At 32.6% G+C, this 20,403-nt stretch overlaps 1 protein-coding gene across 2 annotated transcripts in view; it reads right to left on the bottom strand.

Annotated features, from left to right (window-relative positions):
* The window catches only part of LOC107840351, a 15,825-nt gene extending 8,564 nt beyond the window's left edge, over positions 1-7,261 (bottom strand). The window contains exons 1-9 of one of the 2 annotated variants that reach the window (XR_007043787.1): positions 6,770-7,261; positions 5,900-6,302; positions 5,017-5,194; positions 4,794-4,933; positions 1,971-2,838; positions 1,689-1,789; positions 1,345-1,489; positions 1,198-1,266; positions 1,057-1,102 (exon numbers count right to left, since the gene is read on the bottom strand). Coding sequence is in view for 1 of the 2 variants with exons in the window: in XM_016684186.2 (XP_016539672.1) it covers positions 1,057-1,102; positions 1,198-1,266; positions 1,345-1,489; positions 1,689-1,789; positions 1,971-2,838; positions 4,794-4,933; positions 5,017-5,194; positions 5,900-6,302; positions 6,770-6,869 (2,050 nt within the window). In the remaining variant the exon portion in view is untranslated. The remainder of the gene's footprint in view (positions 1-1,056; positions 1,103-1,197; positions 1,267-1,344; positions 1,490-1,688; positions 1,790-1,970; positions 2,839-4,793; positions 4,934-5,016; positions 5,195-5,899; positions 6,303-6,769) is intronic. The other variant, XM_016684186.2, reaches the window with a different exon arrangement.
* Positions 7,262-20,403: the final 13,142 nt, after the last annotated feature.

Genomic DNA, 20,403 nt, shown 5'->3' with positions numbered 1-20,403 from the left:
GGAAGATGTAGGAGTATATATTAGCTGACTGATTGATTAAAGCTTCTGATATATTGGTACACCACAAAGTTATCATTACAAAACATTCTAACAATTACTCACTTAAATTCCTGCCAAGAACAGACAAAAACTTTTCCTAGTCATTAGCCTTCCTCCACCTTATTTTATCTTTTTGCTTGAAAACTTTTTTTTTGTTCATTTTTTTGCATGAATATTATTAGAGTCGAGAAGAAGTGCTGGTGCCAAAATGGTCCAAGAAAGGACAATAAGATGAAAACTATGGAAAGAAACAAAACTTCGCCCGAAGACCGGCATAAGGCTGCCCTTCTGATACCATGTGAATGTTTGAGCATCCAACGCAAAACTTAGGACATAAATGAACTTGTCAAAGATCTTATTAACTTAATTGGATGCCGTTATATACACGGATTGAGACACTATTATATAACTGAACACCCTTCCACACGTGTAACCAACTCTGGGGTTCACTCAAGTATTTGCATATGTGGACTTACAAGTGCGAGAATGACCTACAAAGGTAGGCCAGATATCATGTGACTATGAGAGAGATGAGAGAAGAAAACATATATTGATAACTTCACAATTCAGTGAAATGTGTGACACCTACTCATAGGTGTCAAATATAAACGGAGTTCTAGCACGATTAATTGAGCAAACTACTTAAAATTCATGACTGCAGATTATATACTAAGAAAAAAGCAACACACGTTTCGCCTCACATTGTCATTTTATTAGTACAATACTCTGTTCAAAATTAGTTTTATAGTTTAGCAACGCGGACTCCCCAACTCACTTCAAGAATGTAGCATTATCTGAAGTTGGAATCAGATTCCCACACTGCAGTGCATCCTATGTAAAAAAACTCGGTACAAGTTATTCTGGCCTTCACTGGAGATCTATTATTGCAGTCATCAACAGGATTACCCTTACCACTTTCCATGTATACGATACAGATGTAAAAATATCCAATTGAAAACACCAGATTCATCACATAAATAAAGAACACAAACAAGTTGGTTGGAAGAAGTGAAGTACCTGCCAGCGTTCTCATCACTGAAGAAGATTTTCCAAAGGAGTAGTTCTTCATAGACACAAACAGGTATTAGTATGGGTTGGAACAGCCTAAATCTATATGAATGATGGTAAAAGACCTAACAAACTTCAAGGAATATGTACCTTGGAAGAGGCACTGAGAAAATCCCACACTTCATGTTGCTCAGCCACATTGGCAATTGTCAAGAGATCCTGTTAGAGAGCAAACATTTAAAGCAACCAGATAGCTTAAATATTACAAATAGATATAAAAGCAGTGCAGAACCATACTTGAAGATATTTGTCAAGCTGAATGCAACGCTGATGAACGAATGCATCTTCTGTACTCGAAGAAAATATCCTCTTAGGAGGCAAATGCAATGTGTAATTAGGAATGTCCTTCAGGTGTCTATGCAATCTCTCAAAGTTACTGTATCTGCTTAAACAGCATGCAATAGGAAGATATCAGCTAAACAAAGCCAGAGCGGAAGTTGAAAAATTAACTTGTTCAGTGTTTAAAGGGACTTTTAAAAATGCAATGCAATAAAAGTTCCAACACAATAATACTGAAATGGAGATGTTTTTAGATGATATGGCACCATTAAGTAGTTAAAATATATACATGAAAACAATACCTTCTCTTTACAAACCAAGTGTTGTTATTGGCATCAGTAACCGCGATTGAATATACCGCAAAAGATTTTGAGCCCAGCTTCTCAAAATATGCACCCAAAACCTGGGGCAGGAGGAAATAGTATTCAGGTTCAAGAATCTTACAAGACATAAGTCGAAGGTTTGAGACCATAGCTCATGCAATTGATTATACAACACCACACAAGTTTTTAATTTCTTAGCCAACTTGACTTCTTGGGACATATTTTGGAGTATGAGAGAAGGACTGAGGAGAATTCACCTACCCTGCACTTCAGCTTTGGACGATGTTGGCCCTCGCCACGAATCACCATATCTGAAGCACTCATAGCGCTAGGTATTGCATTCCTAAACTCTGCACTATAGAATTCTGATATAATGGATCCACCAACTTTGCTCATAAATAAATCTTCAGGATCTTGTTGGACAATTAAATCAGATGTACTATTTGATCTCTTAAGCCTAGTCTTATTCTCATATGCAACAATTGCAGAAGCATTGTCAACATCGTAGAAAACTCCTTCCTTGGACGGAGTTTCCTTTTTCAGCTCTTGAGACAAATGCAAGGCATGACTTCTCTGATCATGTGAGTGATTTGGATCATGCGGTTTATCTTCCATTGTCCTGGAGACTTCAGATTTCTGAGTTGGTAATTCTTTCCCCACATCTTTTCCACTGCTTACAGTAACCTTTCCTCCAAGAGCTTGAACTCTTCCCGAGGCAGATTTCTTTTGGAGTTTTTTCTTATAATTTCTGCCGATTGTCCACATGTTTTCAAGATTTTCAGGCATCAGAACTTCTGTTCTTCTCTGCGTAGCTGCTTCAAGGACACGAGCCCAATCAGCGGATCGTGGATGGTTAGCCTCATCTTGAATTGAACCAGAAATTGAACTTCCTACATTAGTTATTGCTAATTCTCTTCGATGGTCATATTGACAGGGTGAGACATCAGTCCCTTGTCCCTTGGTAGGTGCTTTCTGTTTGTGATCGGATTCTGAACATTTTGCGGTGTCTGTGGGAGCACCCTGATTGCGATTGTGACTTTCTACTTTAGTTGATTTACCATCGCTGGACTCCTTACACCCCTCATCATTATATGCAAGGAAAATGTATTCAATCAATTCATTAATATACCTGCAAGAGAATATATCAAGTACAGCAACAAATGAGTGACAAGTTTATACGGAATAGGTAGCTACACAAATTGAAACTGGCAAGCCAGATTGATCAATCAAGAATGTGAATCAAAGGTGAGATTCGCTACTCCCATTTGTACAGTGATCAATTAAAAGAGTGCAAGAATATTTGATCCATATCAGCAGTTAAAGCTTGGGAAGCTCTAAGAGCACCTTAGTAGCGAGGAAAAAAACAGCACTGAGTTACAATTAAAAGGCCATAATTACTAATCTAGATCACTAATTTCTCGCCAACAACAACCCCATACATGAGCCTAATAGTCTTGGCACTTACACGGCAAATCAAAGGTACAACAGGTCATTATAGAAATTCTTTTACGTATTTTCATTAATGAGCAAATCAAAACCTAGATAATAAGTGGCCCCAATTAACTAACCCAACACCAACCCCCTCCCACAAAACTGGAGAGGGAAATGACAATATTTAAAATTATTGGTCTGACTCTCAAATAAAAACTCTTGAAAGTTCATCATCTTTTACTGAAGTCCAACATTCTGAAAACTTCATGAACTGCAAGAAACTTCCACTTTACACAAATCAAGGCAGTGTTCCATATTTAGAAGGGGAAGATGTAGCTAGGATAAGACGTCCTCAATTCACATTATCAAGAACATTGAACGCCAACGTGATTATAACTTTTACTGAACATCTTCAACATGTATGAAGCACTGTAAAAAGATAACACCAAAAGTACCATTTGTTCCTGAGATCTGAAAGTATTTTTGTTTGTCTTTCAAACTGATTAAAAAGTCATCCCAGGACTAAGATATGTGCTTCAAATGTCTTTAGAGGCAATAGTTCCCAGATAGACAAAGTTACTGATTAAGTAACCACTAGACCTTTTAAGTTCTCGTTTCCATGAGGATAACATAAATTGTTCTGTAAATTTTTTAAAATGGTAACATATATTCATCAGCATAAATACTATGCTGGCATGCTTTACAAAGCTTCTAAAAATTGCAAAATGGATACAGCATCCTCTAAGAAAGACTCTGCACATCAAAAAAATAAATTGTGAACACAGTTCATTTTGACTACTTGACTAGAAAATTGTACTAGTCCATTGAGCCTTATCCCATCGTTTCAATTCATATAACTTTCCTGTATTCGCTGAAAACATACAACGTGTGCCTCTGACCTAAAACTTCCTACTCGTCAAACACCAACTGTAATAACAAAAAGCGGAAGAAAAAAATAATATGCCCTTGGTGTAAGCAGACTTCTACCTATAGAAGAAGTCAATATTCCACTCTCTCCCAGAGCTCTTCCTCTTCATTTTTTTTCCTCTTTTTCCGAGTGGAGGGGATCAAGATCCTCTCTTTTGTTTCTTTCCAATCATTCTCAGTACTCAAAAGGAAATAACATACAGAAACACGAATGGGGAGAAAAGAATCATTAGAACTTTCTTAAGCATAATCACCACGAACAATCTAAGCATTGGACTTGTTGACTTAGTCGCTCAAGTGTAATATATGGATGACATCCTAAACATAAATATTCAAATTTCATAGCTATGGAGACCTAGATATCATGACCAAAAACAGCCACACTGAATCTAATATATTCCACTGGAAAAAACAAAAAATATACTCAATACCCCCAACTGTGGAGGCAGCACAATGCGTCTTAATTCTCACTGGTAACATTTACTGGAGACAGCAAGGCATTAATCAACAACTTTAGATCCTTACAAGTTACAACCAATTAGCAGCTATACTATAAGGCTCTTCTTCTAATTAGCAGCTATACTATAATGCATAAACAAACAAACAACCTTCTAATTCCATGGCATAAACCTAGCTGACTGAAAGCATTACAGGTATATGTTAGACAAAGTTAAGTATAACGAGAACTAAATTTTGACAGTACACATTTGTAAGAGATTAACTCACCCGGGGCTTGCAAAATTCAGAAGAGGCTGTACCACTAGAGAAGTTAATAGTTCTCTGGCAATACATCGAACTAAGGGGCTTTGCGCTTCTCTGGGTCTTAGCACAACAGCTAAGATTCCACCCATGACCCGTTGAAGTACCTATAAAAAAAGCATTAGATAGCATGCAAGGTGTGTCAATTGAGAAAGAGTCTATTTTTTCCATCAGAACACTCCACTCACACCTTGTACTCACTCTCAGCTGATATCAAAGCAGGGTGAAGTTCTTTAGAGACCAAGAGATGGTGCTTCAACCTTTCGTCCCTTTCTTCCGAAGACAATGTACCCATGACATCCACACCAATAGCTGCCTGGTTCCTGCGGAAAAGGTCTAGGTGATCTCCTACCAGGTCCACCACATCCCTAAAAATTAGATAAGTTGTTTCAATTGCTGGTGATTCAAAACCAATACAACAGTCATAAACTGAGAAACAACAGATTGAATAACAAAGAAAGATTTATTTTTAAGAATAGCAATGGGAGCAGCAATCAAGGAAATGAGCCACTCTGCCCCTAGTGGAGTTATAAGAGGGGGTCATAAGTGGGAAACGGGGGACAACCGAACTGTATCCTTTCATGAATAAGTTATTGTCAATGAATAGTATAGTTCACTAGCAGGATTACAAACGAACAGTGAGAAGAGTCAATACTTAACTAAAAGTATTGAGTCTCAGACCACTTCATATTTCTTTTTGTAAATTCTTTGGCTACCATGATAACTTCTTTCTTTCAAGTCAATATTTTCATGCATTACTACGGCTATTATATGTGAGAAGCAGTTTCCCATCCTCAAAAAGGTAAGCTATAAGGAAGGAAGGGGGTGGCAGGGCATGGGGATATGTGTTTTTTAACAGGTAAGTAAGTCATATATTGATAGAAAAAAAAAAGAAAAGAAAAATCTAGAACTGAGTGGATGCTAGTACATTTACATCGAACCCACCTATAGAAAGCAAATAGAAAGGGTTCCTTCCGTAAAATTCCTACCCGTGTAGTAAGTTGGGGATAGGTGTTACCTGCCCCATAGTGTCATCTCTATTTAAGTAAGAGGGATGACTGGGAAATAAATACCTCGTCAACAGCTCTACAAGGTTAATTTCTTTGGCTCTTCCAGATATTTCACCAAGGACATCCATGACTATTTCATGCATCAGCTCTGGTGCCTCCTTGTCAGGCGTAATATCGGAGTACCACAAATCTATCACAAAATCACGCAAAACATTGCCAATAAACTCCTCTGCTGCTGCCTCGACGAGTGGAGAACCAATTTTCCTCTTCCATTTCAGTGTGGGAGGTGAGGTAGAAAGTCGACTATCACTCACAGATAGCTGCTTCTTTTCCAAGTGTGTCAAGTATGTTGGTTGTCGGACATTCCGAACTTTCCAGCGGAAGTCTACTGCATTAAACAATATGCGTGATCCAGAAACCAAGAGCACAGCTACAGGTAAATTCATCCACATTGATGTACTGGTGTCTGCAGTCAAGAGTTGAATCCAAAAACAACCATGACACAACAATAAAAGAGAAAATTGATGGTTGCGACAAACAATTTACCACCAAAATTGCATGAATACTCAGAAGTATGATAATTTACTCAAAGAAAGCATGTTATTGAAGCATGAAGGGTGGTAACAAGCTTGCACATCTATCCCTTCCCCTTTTTTTCTGGAATTTTTGATGAAAGATACTACATTTGTTGGAGTATAAAACAAAATTGAAGTAGCTGAAGTGGTCAATGGAACCACCCATCAGAAGATCGCTGACAACATACCAAATCTAAAAACAATTCTGAAGAAACCCCACTGTCATTGTTCCATTTATTGTGATCACAACACTATAATATAGCAGGGGTGGAGCTATAGGGGGCTGGAAAACTGTAACAAAGTAGCCACAAAAACATCATGTGAAGGGGGGAAAAAAAGAAAATTGAACACAACTTACGTGTTAAAAAGTAACAAACAGCAAATATACACAAACCCCACCAAACCGCTCGAACTTTAACTTGTTCGATCAGATCTTGAAGGGTCTCCATGGCCTTCATTATGCCCCCACACACCCCAAACCCTAGAATTCTTCCAAGAATTTGAAACCCAACAAAATCTTTAGCGATAAAAAACAAAACTCTGTTATGTACAGTATCAAAATAGAATGATTCAACAAGAACCCAAGAATCTGGTCCTAGTCAATAAGAAGGAGAAAATTGTTGGATCCTTTTTGGGTCTTCTTCGGTGCTGCTGCCGTGGAAGAGAGAGAGAAAGGTGGGGAAAAAGAGAGGTGAAATCGTTGTTGCCGGTTGGAAATCACGTTTAAGCCACCTTTGTTTTCGAGCTGGCCACCCAAGCTATTCATGTTGGATTCTTAATTCCACCATTGTCGGGAAAGGTCCGTTTTTACCATTTTGCCCTCTACGCCATGCTACACTCAATTTAATAGTACTACTTAATATAAGTATTAATCTTTCTTATTTTAATTATAATAATAATAATTTATAATCATATTTACTGTAGCAAAGAAAGTCGTCTCTAGAAATGATTTATAAGTCTCCAAAACTTTCTTTTAGTATATTTTATGAGAACGATGGAGATTAGCTATCAATGCTAATCAGTAGAGAATATCATCATTTTATATTCGGAAAAAGGCATCATTTTCATTCCAAAATATAGTTGAAAAGTCGAAGTCATACCTAAACTGTACTAGTGACCTATTACACACCTAAACTATAAAAAAGTGAAACTATTTACACCCTGTTAGGCTACCACCACTTGCATGTGGTGTAGTATTTTACACGCGCTACCACGTCAGCAAAAAGTATCACGTTTTTATAGTTAAGGTGTGTAATAGGTCACTTATATAGTTTAGGTGTGGATTCGACTTTTCCACTATAGTTTAGAGTGGAAATGATGACTTTTCCCTTAATGTTTTTAGCCGTTTACTTTTGTTATTTAATAGGCTGGATGCGCCTAAAATAAGTGTAACACACGCGCCTTAGAATGGGGGTCGCGGAGAGGTAATAATATCACTTTTTGATAGTTAAGTTGTGTAATAGGTCACTAGTATAGTTTAGATGTGACTTAGACTTTTCAGGTATAGTTTAGACTGGAAACGATGTCTTTTCTCTCTTATCTTCCAAAACAAGAAAGAGAGATAATATTCTTGCGTATGTGCTAGCACCAAATCCAAATAAGCTCAAAATGATTTTCAAGTGTTAGCTTTGTTTAAAGGGACAAGGATCAAATCTACCACACTACTTTATCAGTTAAATGAATTAAATTTATCCTTATTATTATCATATTTTAGATTAAATTTACCTTTCTACTTGAAAATTTGGACAAATATAATTTTCGTCGTACTTTGACATCAAATTAACTAGTGATATCATATTAGGGGATCAAATTTATCCCTATTGTTAAGAAATTTTTCACATTTAGCATTTCTTTAATAGAAAAGCTCAAATCAACATTAAAATGTCTTGTTCTTTAAAAAAAAATAAAACACATCTTAGTCTGATTCGCACGACCCAACTCAAACCATAAAAAAGACACAAACAAATATACCCTCTTTCATTTTGTTGGTCGAATTTTCCCAACAGATTAAGCCACTGATATTTAACAATGCATGGTTCATGAAAAATGAATATACACCGATATAAACACAAAAAAATATATTTCTCCCTCGGCTCATGGATCCACATTAATAAAAAACTCATGATAAATGATACTTGATGGTCAAGTGCAATAAATTAAGTGGGTCCACGAAATATTTCTTTAGATGATTGAGTTAACAAGTCATTTTTTTGTAAACCACTAAATAGAATATCTAGTATTTTTTAATTAAAATAATACTCATAAAGTCCTCAATAGGGAAAAGTAAACTAAAATTTACATACATACACAAGATAACTTTAACTAATTATACTAAATCCCAATTTGGTAAAGTAATTACATAAATCCCAAAGTAATTACTTAAATCCCCTATTTTTTTACTTTCTCTCTCTAACCCATTATACATCCAAAAACACGCTGCTTTTGCGTTGCCTCTCCCGTATTTTGCTCCCATCACAAATCCGTTTTTTCTCCATAATTGAAACCCTTTTTTCACGCCAAAATTCAAACAACGTGTACTTAGAGGTTACCAATTTGTAAGTTTTCAAGCATTAGTTGAACTTTCTGATTTTCATCACTAATTTTTGAATTTTTTTGTTTCAACTTCACCAAATTAGAATAATTTTCGATTCTTATTTGGTTGCATGTTGATTTTTATGAAATTACCTTCTTTTATAATTCCTATTTTCGGGTAAATATGATACTACCTTATTTGCTCAATCCTAATGCATTGGTGGTATTTCTAATATTGTTTGTCTTCCAGTTTTTTCTGGAGCTCATGAAGGTGCCTCGGGTAGAGTCAAAACTAAGAGTTTTTCTCTTCAAGATCCAATTCATCTCTCAGGTTTGTTTGCATCTGGTAATCTTCTGAAATAAGTATCTTCTATCGTCTAAAATTAGATTTATCTCAGGTCACAAACTTCAAAAAAAGCTTAAACAAAGTGAACTCTGCTTGTGAAGAGGTACTTTTCTATGTTCTGTATTTCTCTTCGTTATTTTTTCCTATTTTCTTAGCATAACTCAGTTTGCTTGTAGCAGGTCTGGCATTGTCTCAAATTGATGGAAATATTGAAGAAAATATTGTATCTAGGGAATACATTGAACCAAAACATATTTTGTTGCATGTTAGTTTGTATGAAATTACCGTATTTTGTAATCATATTCAAGTATTGTAGTTTGTTTTTATCGTTCTTCTACAAATACTACAAGTTAGATCTTTGATTTTTTTGGTTTGTAGTTGCTTCTGCTTAATCGATACAGTGTAAAATTGGTAATAGATTCTCGTCCTAATTTTAGTTTAGGACCTAGTCAGTTAGATTCACAAAAATAAGATATAGGTTTATACAGTGTGCATATGTGTTCTATCAATTCAATTGTGCATACATTATACATTACTTTGTTTATCTGACTAATGTATGATATACGTTTTTATATACTTAGAAAAGGCCGATCTTGTATTAAGTGAAATTATACATATCGAATGTATGAATTTTGTATAAGATTACATTACAAACATATAGATACATAATGTATGAGTTGAATATTTTTATATGTATAATATGACATTATACATTCTGAAAGTTTATATTGTAAAGTATAAGCTATAATATATAAGACATTATACATTAATTATTTTATCTCTCTAATGTATAATATAGGTATTCTAAAATATATTTCAATATGTTATACATTGGCAGTTCTGAATATCCAAACAGCTATAAAGTCTTAATATTGTATAAGGTGACATTATACATTCTGACAAGCTTATAGATCATACATATTTAAGGTGAAACTGTGTATTACGACATTATGCATTACTGCAGTTTATTTTTTAAATGTATAAGTTACCCTCATACATGTCTAACTGTTGTTTAATTAGAGTGATTTATTTTTTTAAATGTATAAGTTACCCTCATACATGTGTAAATGTTGTGTAATTAGTGTCTAATTTTATTTTTTCAGGACATGAAATACCTACTGAATCGTTTAAGTAAATTTGATTTTTTTTACATGTATAACGATGTTATAATTATTGAACGGACTGTTAATTCATCATTTTTTTGTAAATCATGGACTGTGGCGTCTTTGTGTCTTCCTATGCAAAAATATTAAGTGAATGGCAGCAAGTCCATTCGTGTGGGTTTGATGCTGGAACTCAACGTGCACGCTATGCTTCATTACTATGGCATTACGGAGTGACAAAGGCAAAAGAAGGGTACACGAGTGATAATGACGATCCTCCTCGGCTAAGGAATAGTTATCTTCAAACAATTGATGAAAGTGCACTTGTTACTTTAGAGTAGCATTTTTTTTATAATAGTCAGCATTGAAACAACTAATTCTTGATTTTGTAGCTAATGTTAAGCTGTTACAATGTTACTTTTTGGATGTTAATTCACATTTTATGGATGTCCTTATTCTTATTATACATACATATATTTTGAAGAAATGTTTTGCAATTACTTACACTATATTGTAATGTTACTAATATAGTTTGATAGTTATTGAGTTTGCCTTACATTTTATTATATATAACATATAAAATTAAATTACAAAATAATGTGTTATTGTATATCAACAAATTAAATTTTTAGCGTAGGTAAATTATGTTATAAGTTAATAATACATTGCACAAGTGTCTCATAAGTTAAAAATTATGTATTACATAATATCATACATGATGTTAAACGTTCATGACTTAATAGAAAATAAAGAAAATATTTAACGTCATACATATTTATAAACTATAACATTATATCATACATTATTAACATACTTTAAGGTATTTTTTTACATTAAATACTTTGTGAATTTATCATACATTTACACGAAAGTATAATCTATAACCATACGCATAAAACAAAATGAAAAAGGCAACTTAAATTTTCACGAATTAAGTTACATGAGTCTGCCATTTCTTATATTGTTTAAACAAAAAATAATACATGTGGTCAGTTAAAAGTCAATGTTATCAGTAAAACATCATACATGTTAATAAAGTATAATAGTACATCATACATTACTTATACATGAAATGTTAATGTATAACTGTGTAATACACATTACGTTTCAACAACTATTTACTGTATTAGTTGCCAAATTACATAGTATATACACACCTACGATCGGTCGACAAAATTCAAAACCCCTTATCATGGGATGTAAGGCAATATACAAGTATTTAAACTCGTTGTATAATACCTTATGCATCCGAATGTGCGATTTCGGATACACTTGGTTCAACATATAGATATAACGGGGCATTTTTTGATATCCATCTGTTGGTCCACCTCTAAGCATCACAATTGCATTCTCTTTTGCGCGCCAAGCTTTCATGTAGTTAATATTAACTCCATAAAGAGTCTTCATCTCTTCAATTATGTCCGTTGGTGTGTGTATTCTCTTGTTATTAATTAATTTTGGTGCTGTAAATTCACTCAAAAAATCTATTGTTGCAACCAAATTATTCAGCACATTATCGCTAAGTTTGCAAGTACGCCCCGAATCAAATCTTTTTTATCAAAAACATTTCGAAATGATTCATACAAAACGCCTTCAACTCCCACTTGCAGTATATGTTACGGCAGTGCAGTACATAGCTGCATCAAATTTTTTCACCGAGTCATTGTATTATACAAAAGTTCTACAAATTATAATTTTAGTAAAAAATGAAAAATTTGGTCTGTCACAGTTTCATTATACATTCGCTCGAATGTATAATCATATGTTATACATTCGAAATTTTATGATTAAATTCACCTGAACCCAACTTCAAAACATGAACTTTTTCAAAACGTCTGATAGCATATTACCATACATTAAATCATCAACAAATAAAGACAACACTTTTATATCATACCTTTGTTTGTTGGATCATTTCGCTGTGGTGTTGAAGCCATTGGCTATTGCATATCTAGCTAATGGCTTCAATACAAAGTACAACCCCTGTTTCTCTATCAAACTCGATTTTCACCGCGATCGTCTCAATCAATTTCAGAAAGTTAATATTTTCAAAATTAATAACGGCATAACTTTTGTATGATTTATAACTGATTTTCGACTCCCAGACACCGGAATGACGCAACAATATGGGGATGTTCATCTTTTTTTTTTCCCAGAAATCAAGAAAGAAGACGACCTTTTTTTTTCCTCAAGAACGTATATCAATAATAATAAATATTAACAGTAATGTTTAGGAGTTTTTTTGAAATTTAAATTTCAATTATACAGTGACTCATACACTACTTAATTATAGGTATTTAATGTCTTAATTTAAGGAATTGGAAGATATTTTTTGATTGCTCTTTCCTTAATTGTAGGCAAAACAGTGTTATCATACATCACACCAATGTATAACAAACCCACGAATGTATGAGTATATTTTTTAAAATAGGGAGAGAGAAAACCTAAAGAAATTTTCTATAAATACTTTCATATTACACGAGATTTATGTGGTTTAGTAATGTAATACCCCGTACCTTTTTTCTAGCTTGAAATTGTCCCAAGAATGTTAGAATCTTTATTTGAAAGATGAATCCACTTTTGTGCATATGGTATTTTTAATATTTTCACTTTTTGTGACCTGAAAAATTGAATAAGCTTTCCATCGATATCAATTTCATCAAAATCTGACATCGGATGAGAAAGATATGGCCAAAATACAGAAGGCAATAAAACCGCCCAGGTGCGATGGTGCAGGCCGACGGACCGTCGGACTAGCGACGGACCGTCGACCACGACCGTCGCATCGAGGCAATGAGACCACTCTATAGTTTAGTATGACGAAGAGGTCCACCGGACCGTCGACCATGCAACGGACTGTCGCACGCCACCGTAGCCCCAAGGCAGTGAGTCCCAGTCTGGTTCTGTGCGGTGGTCAGTTCGACAGAGCGTCTACCACGTGACGGACCGTTGTACCCCACCGTCGCATGTCCTGATCGAAAATTTTAAAGTCGTTTTAAAGGGTTTTTTGGTCTTTTTACTCTCCCGTTTATATACCCAGTTATATCCGACCTCAGCTTACTTGTTCATTATTGTTTCACAACATAAAAACTAGGGTTTTCTCTCTAAGATTAATCCCTAAGAACAAAATCCAAATCTTTTTCAAGAACTAAGAGATTCAAATTCTTCAAGCTCAAGAACTTCAAGAATCTCAGCCCAGGTATCATAGTGTTCATTCATGGACTCCTTTCGTCCATGAAGCCCAGGAATCTCTTTTCAAAGTTTAAGTTTATGGATTTCCTTTATGAATTTTATGATTGGGCTGCACTTATTCATGTTGATAATGAGTAACTGAATTCTATTCCATGTTAGGGGATAAATTTTATGTGGATTTGATTAGTATAGATGTAGATTCATGTAAACCTATGATTAAACCCTTAAGTGATGAAATTAGAATTAAATCATGATGTTTAATTGTTGTATAATATTGTCTACACATACTATGCTTACCATGTCTTTGATTAAATGCCTAGATGAAGGAAAAATGCCCAACTAGTTTGATATTATGAAATCCCCATTTATGTACAAGCTTATGCATATCACATGTTTGATGAATTGCCTCAATAAATAAATCATGGATTGTGATGTTGGTCATGTATTCAAGAAGTCATGCTTTGTCAGTTTCTTTCCATCGAGTCCTGGGGGTACTTGTACTTGAAAACTTAGTTGTATGCCTAGAGCCAGTGTCATATTTTCATGATATCCTCAATCAAGCCATGATTCATAGAACTCAGTCAGTCATGTGACTCAGGAAAGCTCAGTAATTCAGTAGTCTCAGTGATTTCAATCAGTTTCAAATATCAGTAGTCTTCTGTCAGTTAATGGAATTCAGTAAACTCAGTCCATATTCAGATTAGTTAATCATATCCAGTATCTATTCAGATGGGAGAAGAAATTAGCATTGAATAAACCCAAGGATGGGAACACACACTGTCAGATGAGGGTGTAATTCTTAGAAATCATCCTTACATTCCAGAACTATGTAGCCAGCATAGGTTGAGACATAAACACTGTTGAATGAGGGTTGATAAGGTGGATAAGCACTGTCAGATAAGGGCCCCCACCGTTCTTTTTTAGAGACACTATCAGATGAAGGTCACCCACAGCATGTCCTTACCAGTGGCGCAATATTGACACCCTTCTAGTTGGGGTTACAGATTGGACCCCAACTCAGCCATAATGGCGTATTAGGGGCATGTCAGTTAGATAACTACTACTCACAGTTTCATGTCACAGAATCAGGACTGTCAGATAAAGTCAACTCAGATACAGTACAGAACTCAGATAGTTCCATCAGATTCAAGAATGTTAGATACAGTCACCCATGTTACCAGTTATATCAGTCATCTGAATTAGTCACCAGTCATGTTAGTCATCAGTAAAATTCATGTTATCATGATTTCAATTATAGTTACTACGTGTGCATGCATGTATTCACACGTTCATATTAGTCAGTTAGCAAGTATTGTTCATGCATAAGAACCTCATGCATTCAGCCTACCTCACATGCATACTAGTACATTTAAAGTACTGATGCATTTGCGCTATGGTGTCTTATACCATAGGTTCAGAGACACGAGCTCCAGAGCATTAGTAGATTTCAGTCTCGGCAGTCAGAGTTAGAAGTGAGCCCTCATCTTTCGAGGACATGATCTTTACTTTATTATCTCATTAATTTATTTATTAGTTGGAGTTATCAACCTCAAATTTCTTGTATGAATGTATGAATTTAAAATAATAAATGGTCTCTAGAAACGATTTATAAGTCTCCAAAACTTTCTTTTACTATATTTTATGAGAACGATTGAGATTAGCTATCAATGTTAATCAGTAGTAGTGTAATAATAATGGCAATTTTATTATCACAATGAGAATATCATCATCTTATCTTCCAAAACAAGAAAGAGAGATGGTATCCTTGCGTATGTACTAGGACCAAATCCAAATAAGCTGAAAAAAAAAAAGATTTTGAATTGTTGCTTTGTTTAGAAGGAAAAAGATCAAATTTACCACTCAACTTTACCAGTTAAATATATTCTTTGTCTTAGTAACGAGTCAAATTTATCCTTATCGTCGTACTTTGGGATCAAATTAATTCTTAATATCATACTCTGGGTCAAATTTGTTCTAATTGTTAAGAAACTTTTCACATTCATCATTCCTTTAATAGAAAAGCTCAAATCAACGTTAAATGTCTTGTTCTTTAAACAATAAAACACTTCTTAATCTAATTCGCGCAATCCGACTCAAACCACAAAAAAGACACAAACAAATATACCCTCCTCCATTCTGTTGGTCAAATTTTTCCAACGAGATTAAGTCAATAGATATTTATCAGTGCATAATTTATGAAAAATGAATATGCATCGATACAAAAATAAATAAATATATCTCGATTCATGGATCTGCATTGATTCAGAGGTCGTTATAAATGACACTTGATAGTCACATATAATAAATTAGTCTCATTAAATATTTCTCTAGATGATTGAGTTAAGAGGTTTCCCTATGTGTCAAATCGTGACATCTCTTCATTCTTATATTTTTATATACAACTTGAATTTATAAATTTTTTTCATCATGTCATATGCTCGGAAAACTTATACACGAATTCTAGAATCTATATGCACATAGAATTGCATATGAAATTTTGAGATTTGAACATAACTGAACAATAGCGGATTTCGTAATAGACATTCTCTCTAGTTCTATACTAAGTATAATTCCTAAAGAATGACATTGAGGGTGAATTTGATCCCAAAGTATGACGAAGGATGTATTTAGTCAAATTTTTAAAATAAAAGGATAAATTTAATTAAAAAATATGACAGCAAAGATAAATTTTATCTCATAGTAGAGAAAATGGCGAAAAACCCCTCCAACCGTTACTCCAAATCTCAACTACACACCTATACTTTGTGGGGGTCCTATGACCCCCCCCCCCCCTGAACTATTTAAAATAGAAATTAAAACACCCCTAAAAGCTGACATGACAAGAGAGTATGTTTCACTCTCTTAAAGAGAGTGAAAGCGAAAATTATATATTAAAATTTATTTTTAATATTTTTTATATAAATATTTAGAATTTTAATTATTATTTTTTCTTATTCATTTTCTTTCTTCTTCTTCTCTTTCTCAAAATAAAAAAATCCAATAACTCATTAATGGTTTTCCTCATCTTCCTCATCTCTAATTTTACTATCTTTCTCATCTTTCTTGAACACATTAATGGTATTTTCTCATCTTTCTGATCTCCAATTTCATTATCTTTTTCATCTTTCTTGAATTCATGGGTTTTCTTATCTTCCTCATCTCCAATTTCATTATCTTTCTCATCCAAGAACTCGACAATGGGCTCAAAATGTAAGGCTAAAGCCATCAATAAAGTGAAACGAAGCAAATTATACATGATTCATTATTTCAAATTATACAAGGCTAAGGGAAGCAGAGTCCAAAAAAACAAAAGTAGAAGAAGCAAGAATTGAACTTTCCACATACCAAGCACATAAACAAACATTTCCCTTTGTATTTTTTTAAATCCCTCCCCATTGCAGGGGATGTGGCATTGAAGGCATCGGTTGGCCATGAAAACCCTGTAACAATTGAACCTTGCCATTACTTGATTGTATCTCAAGGAAATAATTGGTAAAATCACTTAGTAAGAGGGCCAAATTTTGCTACCCTTGCTTAACTATGGCTGAGGCTACGACAGTTTCTTGCTATATGACCTCTTTTTTTTTTAGTTGCAGTCCAAACAAGTCATCACATTTATCTATTTCAAAACAAAATGTGACATTTATTTTGGCAATTCTTGGTTTGTAGCTCACAATTACTAAATGATCAAATTTACGGGACCATAAAGCCATGCCAGTTCCCAATTCTCATTTTCTCTAAACATGAAAATGGAAGATATGTAAAGTGGTAAAGGAATTGAAAAGGAAAGAGAAATATTAAAGAAAAAAGAAAAATAATTATTTTTTTTATAAAAAATTAAAAATTATGTGGTAATATTACGTGGCATTACATAGCACACGCGTGGTGCTCACTCCCCTATACATATATGGGTGTGAGTTTTTAAGGGGGTAAAAATTTCAATTTTAAATAGTACAGGGGGGTCATAAGACTCCCGCAAATTATAAGTGTGTAGTAGAGATTTGAGGTAAAGGTTGGGGAGGCTTTTGACAATTTTCTCCTCATAGTATGACGAACCATATATATATAGAGAGAGAGTCAATTTTCCAACATAAAGGGGTAAATTTGAACCTTTCTCCTTTTTAAAATGTCTTCTCTAAGTTTTAAAAATGATGCTTCCTTTCCTCTCTAAATCTCAATTTGTGTGAATTCATTTAATTAAATATAAATTTAAAATAAGAACAAAAAAATGAAATTTATGACCTAAAAATAAATTATAGATATTTTGAAAACTTACTTAATTATAGATAAATTTCAAAATTACATATTATTTAAAATTTAAAATTATGATCTACCAAGTCACTATCCCAATTTCTTACCTTCATGCTCTATTATTAAGATCATGTTTTCAATGAGATGTGTACCATGTCTTATCACATCACTTATTTTTTATTGTTTCTCGATCTATGTCTACTTTTCCTCAAATCTATCAATCCCAATCTTTTACACCTCCTTATTGAAGCATCTCTACTTTTTATCTTCATATATCTGAATTATCCCGGTTTCATTTTTTGCATATTATCTGTCACAACAGCTATTCCATCATCTTGCTTTGTGTATTGTTATTTCTAATCTTGTCACTTTCAGTGTACTTACCCACTCATCCAAGCATTCACAATTCTACTAAATTCATCCTTGGACATGTGAGTTCTTGACTGATCAACACTCTATCCGTGCAATAAAGTCGACCTAACAACTATTCTATAGAGCTTATCTCCAATTTTGGTTGCACATTCTAATTACATATTAGACATCAGATGCAACCCTCTACTTCATGCGGAGTTCTAATACATTGTCGGTCTTCCTATTTTTTTATATCTTTTAAATTTTTTAAGTTGTTAATTATTGTGATTTTTAGTAATATTCATGTAGTTTTTTTGAAATATATAACAACTTAAATTGTTTTTAGATATTTTAAGTTGTTAACTATTGTAATTTATAATACTTTTTGAATAATAGATATTACTCTCCTTGTTCAGCATTTTGTGTTGATGATAGTCAATTATATTTTTAAAATAATTTAAATTTTTGATATTGTGATTTATATTTTTTTTTCTATTTCAATTTATGCGGCACAATGCTTAAATGACCATAATAATTAATTACGGGTGATATAGTAAAATCACTATTAAAACAACGAAGCATGGATGTCTTAAATGACTTACAACAACTAATTGGAAGTGACATAGCGAAATTACTATAAAAATTACTTGTGAAAAATTTAAGTGGACCTCATATAAGTCATCAAGTTAATTTAAAATATCAAAAGTTAATTTATCATTTTATCTCTATTTTATTTTTATTAAATGTTATTAATTTTTTAATACTTAAATGACTTATAATAATTAATTGTGGGTGATATTTAGTAAAACTATGGTTGAAACAGCTAAAGCAGATATGTCATAAACGTTTATTTTACTTTTTTTATTAAATATTATTAATTTTTAATATATAAATAAATTACAATAATTAATTAGGAGTGATATAATAAAATCACGATTGAAGCAACTTAATCAGACATGTCATAAATATTTATTTTATATTTTTTAATTAAATATTATTTATTTTTTAATACATAAATAACTTATAATAATTAATTATAGGTGATATAGTAAAATCATAGATTCAATATTATTAATTTTTCAATACATAAGTGACTTATAATAATTAGTTACGGGTGATACATTAAGATCACAATTGAAGCAGCTGAAGCAGAAATAGTCAACTTTTTAAATTTTTTGTTAATTATTGTTATTTACAATACTTTTTATTTCATTTTCAAATAATATATGTTGGTTTATATTTTCTTTTGTCTCGTCCCAATTTATGTGGCACTAATATAATTTTGATAGTCAATCAAATATTTTATGTTGACATATCATTTTATTATTCTTAATTTTCTAATACATAAATGACTTATAATAAGGGGTGATATAGTAAAATCATTGTTTGAAAGACGACAATGTAATTTAAAATATCAGGAGTTAATTTCGCATTTTATTTCTATATTATTTTTTATTAAATATTATTTAATTTCTTAATAAATAGATGACTCATACTAATTAATTAAGAGCGATATTATGCTATTACTATAAAAATTAATATAATTTTATCATATCCAATAGTAATCATCGATAACTCACCAGAGTAGTATATTAATTAAATACGGGATGCTATATTTTGCATATGCAAAATGTGATATTATTAAACATTATGGGATAGTGCATTATATTTATCTTTCACAATAATAAAATTTTACTATATAGTTTTATTTATTTCTTTTTAACTTGATACATATTGATCCAACACAAATTCTAAGAAAATATTCATTAGAAATTTATTTTATTAAATTAAATTTATTAATTTTGTACTATAAAAATTTAAATATTAGTATTTTTTATAAGAAAAAATAATTTTAAAATTTAAATTAACTAAAATGAATAAATAAAAAGATTAATTTTCTATATAAAATTCAATTAAAATAATAAAATTGATTTACTTTAAATATTTAGTTGCAATTAATTAAGATAATTGTGATTTTGTCATGATTTATGCTGCATCGATAAAATTTTGAGAGTTCAATAAAACTTTTATCTATTTTTAAAAAAGTATTTTAACTTGATAATTATTGTGATTTATAATAATTTTTATGTAATTATCAAAAAATATATTTACTCCTTGTGTCCCAATTTATGTGGCTTCGATACAATTTTGAGAGTCAATTAAATTTTATATATTTGTTAAATAATTTAAGTTGCTTTTTCTTTTGTCTCAATTTAT

Source organism: Capsicum annuum, chromosome 8 (genome assembly GCF_002878395.1).
Source record: "Capsicum annuum cultivar UCD-10X-F1 chromosome 8, UCD10Xv1.1, whole genome shotgun sequence".
In the NCBI taxonomy this organism is placed as follows: Eukaryota; Viridiplantae; Streptophyta; class Magnoliopsida; order Solanales; family Solanaceae; genus Capsicum; species Capsicum annuum.
Note: the sequence above shows the minus strand (reverse complement) of the source record. Positions and strands in the feature narration are given on the sequence as shown.